The sequence below is a fragment of the Schistocerca gregaria genome, chromosome 4 (genome assembly GCF_023897955.1).
Source record: "Schistocerca gregaria isolate iqSchGreg1 chromosome 4, iqSchGreg1.2, whole genome shotgun sequence".
In the NCBI taxonomy this organism is placed as follows: Eukaryota; Metazoa; Arthropoda; class Insecta; order Orthoptera; family Acrididae; genus Schistocerca; species Schistocerca gregaria.
In genome coordinates this window covers 48,356,614-48,373,514 of record NC_064923.1, presented here as the reverse complement: position 1 = coordinate 48,373,514, position 16,901 = coordinate 48,356,614, and the positions used below count along the sequence as shown (strand labels likewise).

The following is a 16,901-nucleotide window of genomic DNA, read 5'->3' as shown; positions in this document are numbered from 1 at the left end:
TCCAACACTGTAAGCAGCACCCTTCACAGGAGCACCTCATTGCCTTTAAACGGTTCTGTGCCCTCATCTACTATCTCATAGAACAACAAAAGCAACAACACATGAAGCAGTATGTTTCCACCTTTGGATCACATACCTCTCTATCACAAGTATGGACAAAGATCAGATGCCCCTATGCCTCCAGTCCGCTGCAGGTGTACCAAGTATTTCCTTAGAGGGTTCCATTTATAACGATCAAGATGTTATCGCTGAACATTTTGCTGAGCATTATGTTCGTGCATCTGCATCTGAGAACTACCACCATGCCTTTCACCTAATTAAACAGCAGGTGGAGAGAATGCCCCTATCTTTTACTACCCGCCACCTGGTGCTCCTTTCAGCAAATGGGAACTCTCCAGTACTCTAGTCCATTCTCCCACATGGCCTCAGGGACAGACTGCATCCACAGCCAGATGCTGAAACATATCTCTCCTAGAGATGGGCAGTTACGACCCAATCAGCCTTACCGACGTGAGTGGGGTCTCTGAGATCCACTCCAGAGTTTTGTCTAGTTTTTGCACCATATGTTCTGGATTCAAATGGGTGCTTTACTCAGTACCCCATATCTAAGAGAACGGGGTCCCTCAGGGCTCTGTACCAAGAGTTCCTCTCTTTCTGGTGGCCTAGTGGTGGCTGTGGTGCCTTGGTATCACCCTCCTTATATGCCGATGAGTTTTGCTTTCAATATTTCTCCTCTAGTATGTGTGTTGCTGAGAGTCACTACAGGGTGCCATAACAAAGGTGTGGCTTTTGGTTTCCTGCCACCAAGACTCATGTCACGCACTACTGTCTCCATTGTACTGCCCACCCACAACCAGAGCTTTACCTAGGCGATCAGCTACTTCTTGTAGTTGAAACGCACCAGTTTTTGGGAATGGTCTTCAATTCCTGGCTGATGTGGCTTCCTCTACCTTCGCCAGTCTAAGCAGAATGTTGACACACCTCTATACACTTCACTGCCTCAGTAACACTATCTGGGATGCAGACCACTACCCTTTTGCTGCTCTACAAACCCCTGATTCTGTTCTGTCTTGATTATGGGAGTCTTGCATATAGTTCAGCATAACCCTCAGCATTGTGAATACTGGGGACCCCATTCATCATTGTGGGGGCTGACTTGCGACAGGAGCCTCCCAAACTAGCCCTCTAAACAGCCTATTAATCGAGGCTGGAGTTACTCCAGTACCTATGGGGTGCCAACAACAGCTGCTGAATTACGCTATATGCTTTCATAGCTTCCGTGAACATCCCAACTACTGTGTTCTTTTTCTTAGAATGGAACTCCACCTCACATAACAGCGACACAGAACTGATTTCACAAATGCGCCTGCATCCAGTGTGCCTGTTAGGAACTACAATTTCCTCCACTGTCACCTGTCCAGATGGCTTATATTCCAATCTCAGATTTGTATCAAGGTCTTGTTTGGCCCAAAAGATTCTGTTGACCCCATGATTTTTTGTTGCCTGCTCTTGGCTGTTCTAGAGCCATATCCAAGTTCAGAAGTGTTATTCACCAATAGCTCAACAGTCGATTGGTGAATAGGCTTTGCAAACACACATGCACAGTGCTGTCAACTCCACTCTCTGCTAAACAGCTGCAGTGTCATCACTGCTCAATTTATGGCCATTAAACTAACCCTTACCCATGTTCATTCTTGCACTGGCAAGGGTATCCTGATCTGTAGTGACTCCTTAGCAGCTTTCACACTATAGACTAGCACTTTTCTCCTCACTCACTGGTTGTGGCTATCCAGGATCTTGTCACTGACCTCCAACAAGCTGGATGACCAATTGTTTTGGTTTGGCCTCCCAGTCGTGTTGAGATTTTGCAAAATGATCGAGCTGACCTGTAGGCCAACGTGGCCATCAGAATGTCGATTTGGAGGTTGGGGTCCCAGAAGCAGACCTTCAGACATTTATATGCCATCAGTTGCTGAAAGTCTGAACTCAGACTGGTCTGCCTTGATCTCCCCAAACAAAGTGAGGACAATTAAGGAGATCACAACCATGAGGCAGTCTTCCCTGCGTGCTTCTCGCAGGGAATCCACTGCCCTCTGTCGACTCTGCATTGGCAACACTTGGCTTACCCATGGCCAAATTCTCTGACGTGAGGATGCTGAAGCAGAGCGTGCCTGAATGTGGCCTAGTTACTCATAGACTGCTCTAATTTGAGTAGACCCCTTAATCTTCCTGACATGCTGTCTCTGGTGCTACCAGATGATGCCATGCAGCTGATCTGGTGTTATATTTTGCCCGTAAAAGCTGTTTCTATTCATCCCTTTAAGATATGGCTTTTTTGCCTCATTGACTGCCTCCCCTCACTCTCCTCCTGGGTTCCCTTGTCGGACCTTGCTCTGTGGCCCAGCCTCTGGTCTTTCCACCTTTTTATCTTCTTTATTCTTTTTCACTTTTTAGTTTTAATGCCTTGTCTTCCTGATCTTGTCTTTGCTGTCTTTTTTCTTGGCCTTTATCTCTGTTTTTTATTGTGTTAGTTATACTTAATAAGGCCTTCCAGTATTTGCCTTTCACATCCTTCCTTTGATGACCACTCCTGGTTTGCCAGTTAACAGATGAAGGCACTGATGACCTTGCAGGTTAGTCCCTTTCACTCCAAACCAACCAACTACAACAATGTGCCATTCTTAATGTATATGCTAACTTCTCTGCAGTAACCGCCAGAGCTTTAGTTGCAGCTATTTTACCTGAAATTTTGCAGAGAAATTGAATTTATCATTTTGACATGAAGCCAACATTTGAAAAGACTAATTATCAAAACATCATCTGCAGATGTCAATAATATGTTTGTTTCTGATCATGTCAATTTCTATATATATATGGCCTCCTTGTCCAACACCAGTTCTTATCTTCAATTTTCTTGACACTTCTGTGAATTTTACTTTAGATGTCGTATTGGTCAGTTTTTCTTTCAAAGAGTTCAAGGTCTTATCTACACCCAATTTGGTTCATGTGCAGAAGAGGGAATATTTGCCTACAGAGTTGGGCCTTTTGGAAGTCAACAGATTTCTACTTGAGGTGAGGCTTTGTTGGATTTGAGTTGGGGAAATAATCATCTGGATCTTCTCTTCAGTTGGTTGGAATCCCAGTGTACAACTTCTCTTCAGATTGAGGAGTCTGGTGAAGTATTCTGAGATTGCTACCCTGCAGTCCTTCTTACTGAGTTTAAATTTCCCATCTGGTCCATGGAGGTGAAGTGTCTGGGCCAAACGGCCAGTTACTTACCGATGGATAGTTTAGTGAAGGTCTCTGTTGCTCGTCTTCTGTAAGGCCCACTCGATGATGTCCTTGTATACTCTCTCTTGGGTTTTCTGATGTCCCTGGCTGCGGTTTTCCTGGTTGTTAGGAAGATTCTATGATTAACTGTCCTTTTATTGGTGTGTCACTTGAGCCACACTTGCATGGATACTCAATCACCTTGCCACATACTGTTGTGTGCCATGGATGTTTGTTCTTCTTGGCCGCTGGGATAGTAGCAATTGCTGCATGTCATCGTTTTTTTGTAGTTGTTAGCTAATGTGTTGGTAAGAATGTCATTATCTTGCAGACAAGCTGAATTGAATCTGTGAATTGTGAATTTATTGCAGTTATTATTTCTGTGCTTTGTGAGTGGGAATTAATTTCCTCTAACCAGTGACTGATAGTGATCTGAGACAATGTTGGCACTGCTCAGTACCTTCATATTGAGTATTTGATTGCCATTTTTCCTGCTAATAGCAACACAATCCACTTGAAACACCCCTAATTTAGTGTTCAAACAATGGGAAATCCAGGATGGAATGTGACAATATTATGAAAAGGAAAGTTGCTATTCACTATATAGCAGAGATGCATCTCCCTTAATGTAGTGTTGTTTCCATGTCTGTTGTGGGAAAATGTTCAAATGCTGTAGATCCAGGGAGCAGCTTGTAGTTTCTGCACCGGTCTACCAGTCCTGTTTCTTCTATTGTGGACGGGATATTGTCCAGCTATTCTTGAGTTTCTTCTCCTTCTCCGTTGTTTCCTTCTTATCCACTGTTTCTTCTAGTTCTCTCCAGAGTTTTTGTACTATTTTAATATCCTTCCTATCCATGTCATTGGCGGGAGCATGGAAGTTAATGATCGTATAGGCTTTATTGAGAGCTGTGAAGGATATGGCACATGTTCTTCCATTGTCTTACTGACAAAGAGACCTGTACCCAGGTGTGGTATGTTCTTTGTCTTTCTGTTAACTGTTTGTCCTTTGTAGATTCTATAGCCATGTGACTCCATCACATCGTCATCTATGAATATGGTCTCTTGCAGTGCTAGTATCAGAATAGTGTGTTCATGAGAATGTCTGAAATATATTTCAGTTTCCCTGGTTGTAGGAGGGAAATGCTGTTTGTGGTTGTCTGGTAGTTCATTTGTTTCTTATTGTTGTAAGAATATATAGGCTCTAAAGAGTACATAGGTGGGCTTACCCCAACATATGTGAATGTTGACTGATTACCACCTGGTGTATACATTCCGTTTGTTGTTTGTCCATGTTACTAGAAGTGTGAAAAAGTTTGCATGTGGTTACCTGAAGGGAACATTACGTTAACTATGAAGGTTGTAAGCCTAGAAGCCACCAGCATTGATTGGTTTGCTAACATAGTTTTTAGCTGGGATTGGTTACCCAGTCTTCTGCTAAGTAGCTTGCATAACACTGGCATCTTGTGTGGGTTACATCCTGGAACTGGAATGAAAGAGGTTAGTTGATTCTCATGCTGAAACCAATATGTTACCACTGCAGCTGATTAACAAATGATAGTGAAATGTGTTGTTGCCAGAGTCAAAGCCTGGTCCCATGTTGATTCCTGGGATTTCCTTTATTATTTTTTCAGACACTTTGTAAGATGTGGACCTTGAAATGTTACCAGGATACTGAAGAATCTGTGTTGTTTTGGCTGTGCAACCAGTCATTGTTTACTACCATGCACGATATTTCGTTTAGGCACCTGGAATGAGTTGAGTCATCAAACACAGATATCGGCTACGTATGTTGCACAATTCATTATCACATAATCATATGTCATCATCATAATTGCAAGACCGACCACACTGCCAGCAGGCAATGCCATCAGTGGTGGAAACTCAGATGTCCATTGGTGTTGCCACATGATGCTTAGCCTGGCCGGTCTCTGTGTCGCCGGTGTTCACCACCAACAATTTTTCTTCATTGGACTACACAGACTGGTAGAACAAGCAAGCTGATGCCCTTGTACTCTGCCTTCAGGAAACAAAATTGTGTCGTCATGACCACTTTGACCTTTCACATTTCTTCCCAGTTCGTTTTGACCTTTCCCCTGAGGTCGGCATTCTGTCTCATGGGAGTGTCATGCTGCTCATATGGGATGAAATTCATAGTCAACCCATCTCCCTGACTACTCATCTTCCCATCTCCCTGACTACTCATCTTCAAGCTGTTGCAGTTCACCTTTTCCTTCCTCACCTGACTTTCTCCCACTGTATCATTTATGTCCATCCATCATTTGATGTCACCAGGGCAGACTTCCTTCAGCTTATTGGGCAGCTACCTCCCACATTTCTGCTACTCAGTAACTTTAATGTGCATCATGCCCTTTGGGATACTCTCAGAACCTGTCAGAGAGGTGCCCTCTTGACTGATCTTCTTAATTAACTCAGCTTCTTCTGCTTGGAACACCCACATTCCTTTCCGACTCCTCGTACACCTATTCCCATTTGGACCTATCCTTCTGCACGGCCTAGCTTATCCATCATCTTGAGTGGTCCATTCTTTCTGATACCTACTCAAGTGACCATTTCCCATGTGCTGTCCATTTGCTGACTCCTACCTCACCTGAGTGCACATGCAAATGGCAACTTACTAAGGTTGTCTGGTGGCTTTACTCCTCCCTGGCGACCTTCGAAGAACAGGATTTCCCCAGTTTTGATGACGAGGTGGGCTAACTCACAAACATTATCCTTACTGCTGCAGAAGATCCCATTCCTCGCACTTCCTCTTTACCACACTGTGTCCCAGTCCCATGGTAGACTGAGGCATGCCACAACACAATTCGTGCACGGAGACATGCTCTCTGCATTTTTAACCATCATCCTACAATGGCAAACTGCATTCATTATAAAGAGATGTGTGCAAACTGTAGTCGCATTCTCCAGGATAGCAAAAAAGCTAGCTGGATTTCATTCACTAGTTCTTTTTACTGTTCCACCCCTTCCTCTGTCTTGTGGGCCAACTTTCGACAGCTCTCATGAACTAAGATCCATTTGCCAATTTCTGGCCTGACAGTAGCAGATGATGTTATCTTGTTCAGTATGGCTATCTCCAACACCTTGGCCCGCCATTTTGCGGAAATTTCAAGCTCTTTCACTATCACCCTGCCTTCCTTCATCAGAAACAAGTGAAGGAGGCTCGGGCGATAGCCTTCTCTTCTCAGACTCACGAGTGCTACGATGTCACCTTTACTAAGAGGGAGCTAGATCATGCTCACAGTTCATTCCGATCCTGTGCGCCAGAGCTAGATGCTGTTTATATTCAGATGTTGCAGTAGCCTACTTTTCTCTTGTGGGCAAGGACTTTCTGCTTAACACGTTGTAAGGGATCCGTGATCCCATGAACATAGCTGCTAGTATCCGACGCCCAGGTCGATAGTAGACAGAAGTCAATTGTCAAGCGATGCAGGAGGCAGTGAGACGACTGTTGAGTTCGCGGTAGTACTAGAAAGTGTCGAGTGAGAAGTAGTGCAGGAAAGACGAGCAAGAATGGTGTTTGAGTAAAATTCACCGGAGTATGGCGAGTGGGCATGTGCCCCTGATCGTCGTGGGGTTGACCCTCACTAATACCGATTCTCGAGTCATACGAAACAGAAAGTGACAAGTGCCGAATTACGTGTTTCGCGTCAACCGTGTCAGCCAGCAACAACCATGGATTGCAGTGAGGATTGTTGTGAATGTTAATCATGAGCATTGTGTGTGACGAAGTACTGAAAATCAGCAATCAATAAAAAGATATAGCCGTAATTAGACGTGTAAGGTGAAGGTAGCAACTGCCTCAGAATTTGTGTGTCCGTAGAAAATACAATACAGTTTGCATATCACAACCTTTGTGGTCCTTAATAATAGACAAACTTTCAATCATTCCACTATCGAGTTGCAAAACAGCTGCACTTGGTTGAAATACCCCCGAAACCACAGATGGAAAACCAATAGCCTTCATCCATTAAGCACATAATAATTAACTGGAATGAGATTTTCACTCTGCAGTGGAGTGTGCACTGATATGAAACTTCCTGGCAGATTAAAACTGTGTGCTCGACCGAGACTCGAACTCGGGAGACGATATACTGGCAGAAGTAAAGCTGTGAGTACCAGGCTTCAGTCGTGCTTCGGTAGCTCAGATGGTAGAGCACTTGTCCGCGAAAGGCAAAGGTCTCGAGTTCGAGTCTCGGTCAGGCACACAGTTTTAATCTGCCAGGAAGTTTCATAATAATTAACTGTTTGGCGGCTTCGATAAATTACACAAGCTGAATGAAGGAATTTAATCGGGGGTGTTTCAACGTACAACCACATGTGGGCAGAGGGCACATTTCCCGGACGTTGGCGTGAAGCCACCGTCATACCCATACCTAAGCCCGGTAAGGACAAAAACCTTCCCTCTAACTACTGCCCCATCTCTCTCACCAGCTGTGTTTGCGAGGTGATGGAACATATGATTTATGCCCGGCTGGTATGGTGGCTCACCTCATGCAATTTACTAACAACTGCACAATGTGGATTTTGAGTGTGGCATTCTGCAGTTGATCATCTTGTTACTTTGTCCATCAATGTCATGAATGGTTTTCTGTGAAAATCTCAGACTGCGGCCATGGTTTTTTTATTTGGAGAAATCCTATTACACCTATTGGAGAACTGGTATCGTCTGTACTCTTTACACGTGGGGCTTCCATGGCTATCTGCTCTGTTTCCTTCAGGGATTTTTAAAACACTGAGTTTTCAAGGTGTTTGTGGGTTCTGCCTTGTCGGACACCTTTATCCATGAAAACGGTGTGCCTCAGGGTTCTGTCCTGACCGTAATCCTCTTTGCTATCGCCACTAACCCTATAATGGCCTGTCTCCTGCCGGGCATCTCTGGCTCCTGTTTTGTTGACAATTTTGCCATCTATTGCGGTTCTCCATGGACCTGTATCACTGAATGGTACCTTCAGTGTTGTCTTGATCGTCTTTACACCTGGAGCATTGACAATGGCTTTCGTTTTTCCATCGAGAAAACCGTCTGTATGACTTTCTGGTGACACAAATGGTTCCTCCCATCATCTTTACATCTTGCACTTGTTCATTGAAACTACGAAATTCCTGGGGCTTATGGTCGATAGGAAACTCTCTTGGTCCTCCCATGTTTCTTATCTGGTAGGCCACAGTAAGCAGTCCCTCAATGTCCTACTTGTCAATGGTACTTCCTGGGTGCCAATCGAACCACCATTTTCTATTTCTACTGGTCTCTTGTCTGTTTGAAACTTGATTGTGGGTGCTTTGTTTTTGTCTCTGCACGTCCTTCCCTCTTACACTGTCTCAATGCTATCCTCCATCGTGGCATCAGTTTGGCCACTGGCACCTTTTACACTAATCCGGTTGAGAGTCTGCATGCTGAAGCTGCTAACTACCACTGTGCTAGCGCCATGAGTTTCTCCTCAGTAGCTATGCATGCCATATTTCTGCCCTGCATAACCACCCATCCTATGCCTCCTTCTTTGATGATTCCATTGATTGCCAGTATGGGGCGTGTCCCTCTTCTCCGTTACCAACTGGAGTGCGCTTTTGGCATTTGCTTCAGCAGCTTAACTTCACACTACTTGCAACTTGCCTGGTGGGTGTGAACCCTTCACCACCTTGGCTTCATGAAGTGGCCCATGTTAACCTTGGCCTTCATTCGCTTCCTGAGGATTCTACTCCAGCCTCGCTCTGTCGCCTTCAGTTTCATGACCTTTGCATGGAATTTCGTGATAGCACCTTTGTGTACACTGATGGCTCTCAGACTGACCATGGTTTTGGGTGTGCCTTCATCATTGGCACCCACATTTTTAGATGTCGGCTGAGCTCTTCGCCCTTTAGCAGGCCAAAAGGGCCCAGGCAACTCCATCTTTTCAATTGTGTCCTCTGCTCAGACTCTCTCAGCATCCTTCAAAGTCTGTGTGTGCTGTAAACCACCCATCCGCTAGTGCAATGGGTCCAGGAAAACTGTCTATTCCTCACAATTGGTAGAGTCACTGTGAAGATCATGTGCGTTCCTGGTCATGTTGGTCTGTCAGGAAACGAGGCTACTGACGCTGCAGCCCCAAGGCTGCAGTCTTCGTACCTCAGCCCACTAGTTCCTTTATTCCCTCCAATGATCTCTGTGTTGCCGTCTGTCAGGAGGTGTCCTTTTGACATAGCCGTTGGTCCTCCCTCCATGGAAATAAGCTCATGAATATTATGCCTCTCCCAGTGGCTTGGACCACCTTCTCTCGGTCCTCCTGCTGAGAGAAGGTCATTTTTACTAGGTTGCATATTGGGCACTGCCATTTTAGTCATCATCATTTGATAAGTGGCACTCCCTCACCACTTTGTACACATTGTGCCCAAGTTTTAAAAGTCCACCACTTCCTGGTGGAATGTCCATTTTTTAACCGTTTACATTCCCGCTGGGGTTTGCCATCTGAGTTATCGGCCGTTTTAGCAAATGACGCACAGGCTGTCAATGACATTTTACTTTTTATCCATCAAAGCAATATGCCGAAGGTCATTTAATTTTTAGTTTTGGACCTCCATTACTGTATGGTGTCTTTCGTAGCCCTTTCTCCACGTCCTGTTTTTAGATGTCTTCTCTTATGTCATTTGGGATTGTTGTGTAGTCATTTTTTTTAACTCCTTTCTGTTTTCATGTTCTGTAGTTTTGATGTGGGCATGTATGATTCCAGTTGTTTCTGTACCCTAAAACAAAACAAACAAACAAAAAATGCCTTCCCTGTTCTCAAATCTGGTCCCTTTTAGGGTTAGTTTAGGGGAAAGCCAGAAGTCACGCACTGTTAGGTGAGGGGAATTGGGAGGTGGACAAACCACAGCCATGTGGTGTTTGGACAAAAAGTCTGAATTAATTGAGGATGACAAGTTGGTGCATTATCATGGTGAAGGTGCCAACTGCCTGCTGTCCCTAAGTCTGGCTGTTTGTGTGTCAGTGCTTCACAAAGGCAGTGCAGAACGTCTTTGTAGTACTCATTATTGACAATAGTACTTTCAGGGGTGTACTTGTGATGAACCATATTATTGGAGTAAAAAATAAAAAGGACAGCATAACTTCCACATTGCTGCAGACCTGCCTCTCATTTTGGGTCTCGGGGTTGGTGAATTGCAGTGACTGGAACTTTGTAACTGGGTTGTGCCCATAAACTCAAAATTAATCACCAGTGTTAAGTTGGCATTACTGTTCAGTGTCCGGCATGTCCTGTGTGATCACCAGACAAAGTTGCTTCTGTTCCAGTCATTAACAGCTTTGGCACAAATTTTGCTGAGATCCTCTTGAGATCCAAATGTTTTGTTAAAATGGAGTGGATGGGTCCGGTACTAATTTTAACCTTGTCTGCAAGTTCTCTCATTCTGATTTGTCTTTCCTGTACTGGCAGTGTCCTCGTCTCATTTGTGGAAGTTTAGGACCTACCCGAATGTGCTTCACTCGTTACTGATAAGCAGCCATTTTTGAGACTGGTGTATCATTCCTTTATCTGTTTGGTAGCTATCCCCTTGTCCTCAAACACTTCTAAAATCTTGCTGAGTGTTTCAGCTTTAGAATTGCCAAGCTTAAAATGGAATTTGATGCAATAACATTGTTCCACTTTTTCTGTCATTTTATCTACAGCACACAATCCGATGACTACCATTTACATGTGTTCACTTATCAACGGTTAGCCAGCTACTGATTGTTTTTGCAGGTGTGAAAAAATTGGGCAGCTGCATCACTTGTGCCTACGAACAGAGATTGTTTGTCTTGATATGATTCATGATGTATAGAGTAAAAAAATATTGGCTATTTTTTGAACAGCCCTTTTCTACTCCATCCTTCTGCAACAACAAAAGTAATCCATTGATAAAGAATGTTCTGTCTTGGATGGTGGACAGAAAGCCACCATCACTTGAATTTTAATAAGACTCTGCCTGTCTTGATAGAGATGTCACCAACAAACAAAATTAAACTGTGGCTTTTGCTGGCTTACTGTAATCATTGTCAGAATTTTTTTCTTTTTCTTTAGTTGATGACATCCTTTTGATCTACCAAATGGAATATCAATTTTCCTTAAAGAGGGCTCAGGTTATGCATTCTGTCAGAAAATCAGAAGACTATTACAACTGGATGACTAAATATAAATGCATGTGATTGGGCTTACAGTGAAATGAATGACGTTGAGAGCCATCGTCTTGTCTAATCATAACATCATAGAGTGGGAGATTAGCATATTTTTCTATTGCTATAGCAAACAGGATGGTCTTATGAATTAAGCTGAGATGGTGCAAAAACTACATTAACAGGTTCTCTCCAAGGGGTGTCCACTATAAAAGTTTCGTGAACATATTGCTAAAAATCTTTTGGCTGAAGACCTACTGATTCCAGGACACTTTCCTCAAAACCCTACGTACATAAGATGGTCACTAAGGGTTGGAAGGAGGTGGAGTGGGAGCAGAGCTGCTTCCCACAGAAAAGCTATCACTTTCTTCAAAAAGTATCTTGTTAAACATTAAGAATAAGGCTGTGATGTGTACTTGAAATTTGTTGCCAATCGGTCCCAGAACTTTACAAGTCGGGCTGTTGTAAAAAGATAGACCACATCAAAGCTAACTTGGAACAGCTCAGATAACTACATCTCTTGATGAGGTCCATTAAGTTGCAAATGTGGTATGAACATTTTCTCACAAATGGTTTCAAAAATGACAAAAGATGTTTGGTTAAGTAGTATCTATGAGCACCAATATTCCTTGCTCTCGGCTGTAATACTTAAACCCTTGTTATGAATTGGAGTAAGTCCATACAATATAGGTGGAAACAACCCTGTTCTCTTCAGTGCTGTAGTTTATTTCCATTTATTTCTGTTCTTATCCTGTACTTTGTATCTTTTTTTTCCAAGCCATTTGCTGTTTCTTTCTTTATATCTGTCTGTTGATTATTACTTCTTCTATTTGACCAGTAGTAACCCATCCACATGTATTTGATTGTTATTATTACTATCACTGATAAAATTAAGTTAGAAAAACTTCTACTTGACAGAGAATATTGCCTATTGTCTATTCCCGTGTACCAGTTTTTTCCAGCTTCCTTACAAAGTGAAGAAACCACTCATTACAAAAGTGATATTCCTGTCACTGTTTATTCATGTGTGTACCCATTGCAGAGTACATTATATCTGTGATGCTAACAGTTTTCTTGTATTTTAGGCCTTCAAAATGGGTAAAGTGAAAAGATTGAGGAAGAAATTTCATTTATCAAGAGAGGAGCCTGAAGTAAAAGATGCTGGAAATTTCATTGTCTCACTGAAGGATGAAACTATCCCACAGAACACAGATACTTTAACACCCCTTCCAAACTTATCCGAGAATAACATTTTTGCTGGAATGGATATTAAATTTGAAGACTTGAAGAAGGACCTTTGTTTTGATGACTCAAGAAGTGTAGTCTCAGTTAACAAGAGGGAATTCAAAAACCGTATTACATCAAAGAAAGAAAGGAGACTTGCCAGGCATGAGACCTTCATTAGCAGTAAGTAATAAGTTTGAAATACAGTTTTATTATGTTACCTAACAATAAAATTACCAGTTTACTTTTTGAACACAAAGTATTGCACACGCGTGCTCGCACACACACACAGTGTCATTGTTGATAGTAAATTTCTTCAGTGTATGAATGTGCTGTGAGGCGGTAATTAATATTCCAAACTTCTTAAACAGTCATTACAATATGTACTCTGTTGGATCTGACATGCAGTTTAAAGTACTTTCTATTGTGCAATCATTAGTTTGTTGAAAATGATATCCCCAAAATCTTATTCCATATTACATGTATGATTAAAAAGGTGCAAAATATATTAAATTATTTCTTGAAGATGAAATTTATTCTCATGGTAGGAGCAGCTGAATCTAAACATTTTAGCAGATCTGCTATGCACTGTTCTTCCTCCAGTTCACCCATACACTGTATTTTGTAAATCCGATAATGCTGGAACAGTGTACTTTTCGAAATTTATATCAAGTCTAGTAGTGCAAACCCAGTCTTGAATGTTAACCAACACATTTTTTATTAGTTTATTTGTTGATAGCAGTACATACTATTGGACAAAACATGGTGCTATTTGACAGTAATGGTTTTTGTAGTAGTCTGGATTTCTTGAAGGGATTCTAGAAATTGATGAAGAAATCTGTTACAGAAATAAATGCAATTCAAAAGTTGAAGATGGAGGAGAAGAAAAAACGACAACGTCAGAAAAGAGCAGTAATAGGAGATTTAAAGCCTCTAGTTGATGCTCTTCCGGCCATTGAATGTCATAAAAAGAAAGAAAGAAAAAGACCTGCACCTAAGAAGAGATCAGTTCCAAAACTAAAATGGAGGCAGAAAAATATGTAAGACATTATTTCTAATACATTTCTTGCATAGAAATATTTTCAGAAAGCTTTCGGTGATGCCTACCCATAAGTCTGGCTTCACTACAGGCATGTACTGGTAGCCAAATTTTATGATTTGTGACAGTGTCTGTAGAAACTCGGTTCACCACATAATACTCAACTTGGTAGTTGTTGTAAATCATAAAGTACGTGCCAGATAGCAAAAATATGTTTTACAAATCATAACTAACACTTTTTATTATTATTTTAATTCATAGTCATTTAGAAATCTATATAAATTAATAGAAATGCATGAAATATACAAAGCAGTTTCAAACTTGGTTGCCTTTCATGTTATACAGAACTTAAAAAAATTGCAAACTTCTCTAAGGCTGTCATTGGCAATTTCGGCTCTTTTGAAATTGATTGGGAACAGATGGAGAAACAAAACTTATCGTGTAACTGTTCTAGAGGCATTCAGTAAAATGATTTCAACATTAGAATTTCAACTCTTTCCTCCTGGCTACAGGCACTGCTGTATAGATGGCTGCTGCACAATATCCATTGGTGTGGTTTATGGTATCATAATTGGATGATTTCTCTTTTACAATTCCATTGTATAATTTTTTCTGAGCATCTCATATTTTTAGAATTAAAGCATTTCGGTTAGAACTTGTGAAGTGTTATTTGTTTAAAATATGTTACAAGCATTAAATTAGGTAATAAAATCATTGTTGAAAGGTGTAGTGTTATTCTTTGCATCTTTTCTCACGTGCTGCAGGCAATTTGGTAGTTTATTTCTTTCAGTTTATGGCGATATACGTAGAACTGGATCTTGGTTGTTGTTGTTGTTGTTGTTGTTGTTGTTGTTGTTGTCTTCAGTTGATGTATCTCTCCATGCTAGTCTATTCTGTGCAGATCTCGTCATCTCTGTGTAACCACTGCTACCTACACCCATTTGAACCTTCTAACTGTACTCGAGCCTTGTTCTCCCTCTACAGTTTTTATCCCCATACACTTCCCTCCAGCACCAAACTGACGATTTCATGATGTCCCAAGAAGTGTCCTGTCATTGTGTCCCTTCTTTTAATAAAATTTTCCCTCAAAGTCTTTGGTCTTAAATTCAATCAGTACCTCTTCATCAGTTATACAGTCTAATCATGTAATCTTCCACTTTCTTCTGTAGCAGTACATTTCAAAAGCTTCTATTCTGCTCTTGTATAAACTGTTTATTGTCCATTTTTCACTTCCTTACAGGACTACGATCCATACAGACATCATCAGAAAAGATTTCCTTACACTTAAATTTTATTAAATGTTAACAAATTTCTCTTTAGAAATTTTTTTCCTATTGTCAGTCTGCATTTTATATCCTCTTTACTTCAGCCATTATAAGTTATTTTGCTGTCCAAATAGCCAAACTATTCTACAACTATTAGTGTGTCATTTTTATAATCTTATTCATATAGCATCACCTGTTTTAATGAGACTACATTCTTTTACCATTATTTTACTTTGGCTTACATTCACCTATAACCTTTTATCAAGGCACTGTCCATTCTGTTCAACAGATCTTCCATGTCCTTTGTCATGTAACAGAATTATAATGTCATTGGCAAGCTCAAAAGATTGTATTTCTTCTCCCTCAACTTTAATTCCTTATCCAAATTTCTCTGTGATCTCTTTTAATACATGCTCAATGAACAGATTGAATAACACTAGGCATGGAAGCAACCCTGTGTCACTCCCTTCTCAGTCACTGCTTCTCTTCCTTGCCCGTCAACTGTATAACTGTCATCTAGTTTCTGTACAAGTTGCATAAGGGATGTTTAGGTGAAAATGAGACAAACAGAAAAAGGTAAATAAACTGTTCATTATTTCAAACATAATTGCCATGACAGTTAATACATTTAACCCACTGAGAGAACATACGAGTAGTGCCTTCATTGAAAACTGCTTGCAGTTGCTTCTGTGTAGGAAGCATATCGGTGGTCACAAATGTCTTTCATCAGGGCTCCAACATTATGGAAATCGCATGGTGAGAGGTCGGGACTGTATGGACGATATATAAGGGCTTCCCAGCGAAACTTCTGCAGCATAGTAGAAACAACAAATAGACAAAAAAAGCAAAGAAAATTTCTTCAATGCCCAACTGAAAACACTGATTAGCAAAAATGACAAGTAACTGTAAAGCAAATCAGCACCAGCACATAAAAAAAAGTCTGTGGCCGTCAAGCACTGGGTTTGGAGGATACTCGTCGCCAAATGTGGGGTCCTGCCCACTCGTCGCGTATAGGATGCCTAAGGGGTAATGCATTCTCGGAATCCTATAAAACAATTCAAGCAAATAACTTTAGCAGTGGTTGTTGTTGTTGTAGTCTTCAGTCCTGAGACTGGTTTGATGCAGTTCTCCATGCTACTCTATCCAGTGCAAGCTTCTTCATCTCCCAGTACCTGCTGCAACCTATGTCCTTCTGAATCTGCTTAGTGTATTCATCTCTTGGTCTCCCTCTATGATTTTTACCCTCCACACTGCTCTACAATGCTAAATTTGTGATTCCTTGATGCCTCACAACATGTCTTACCAACCGGTCCCTTCTTCTTGTCAAGTTGTGCCACAAACTTCTCTTCTCCCCAATTCTATTCAATACCTCCTCATTAGTTATGTGATCTACCCATCTAATCTTCAGCATTCTTCTGTAGCACCACATTTCGAAAGCTTCTATTCTCTTCTTGTCCAAACTATTTATCGTCCATGTTTCACTTCCATACATGGCTACACTCCATACAAATACTTTCAGAAACGACTTCCTGACACTTAAATCTATACTCGATGTTAACAAATTTCTCTTCTTCAGAAACACTTTTCTTGCCATTGCCAGTCTACATTGTATATCCTCTCTACTTCGACCATTATCAGTTATTTTGCTCCCCAAATAGCAAAACTCCTTTACTACTTTAAGTGTCTCCTTTTCTAATCTAATTCCCTCAGCATCACCCGAAATGGGAGATAAGATACTGCGTGAAGAGTTTGACAGAGCACTAAAAGACCTGAGTCAAAACAAGGCCCCCGGAGTAGACAACATTCCATTGGAACTACTGACGGCCTTGGGAGAGCCAGTCCTGACAAAACTCTACCATCTGGTGAGCAAGATTTATGAGACAGGCGAAATACCCTCAGACTTCAAGAAGAATATAATAATTCCAATCCCAAAGAAAGCAGGTGTTGACAGATGTGAAAATTA

General features: G+C 41.5%; 1 protein-coding gene across 1 annotated transcript in view; it reads left to right on the top strand.

Annotated features, from left to right (window-relative positions):
* Positions 1 to 16,901, top strand: part of LOC126266798 (ribosome biogenesis protein SLX9 homolog) — a 59,197-nt gene that overhangs the window by 13,331 nt on the left and 28,965 nt on the right. The window contains exons 2-3 of the mRNA XM_049971341.1: positions 12,496 to 12,817; positions 13,482 to 13,674. Of these exons, the coding sequence (XP_049827298.1) occupies positions 12,505 to 12,817; positions 13,482 to 13,674 (506 nt within the window). The 5' untranslated portion in view covers positions 12,496 to 12,504. The remainder of the gene's footprint in view (positions 1 to 12,495; positions 12,818 to 13,481; positions 13,675 to 16,901) is intronic.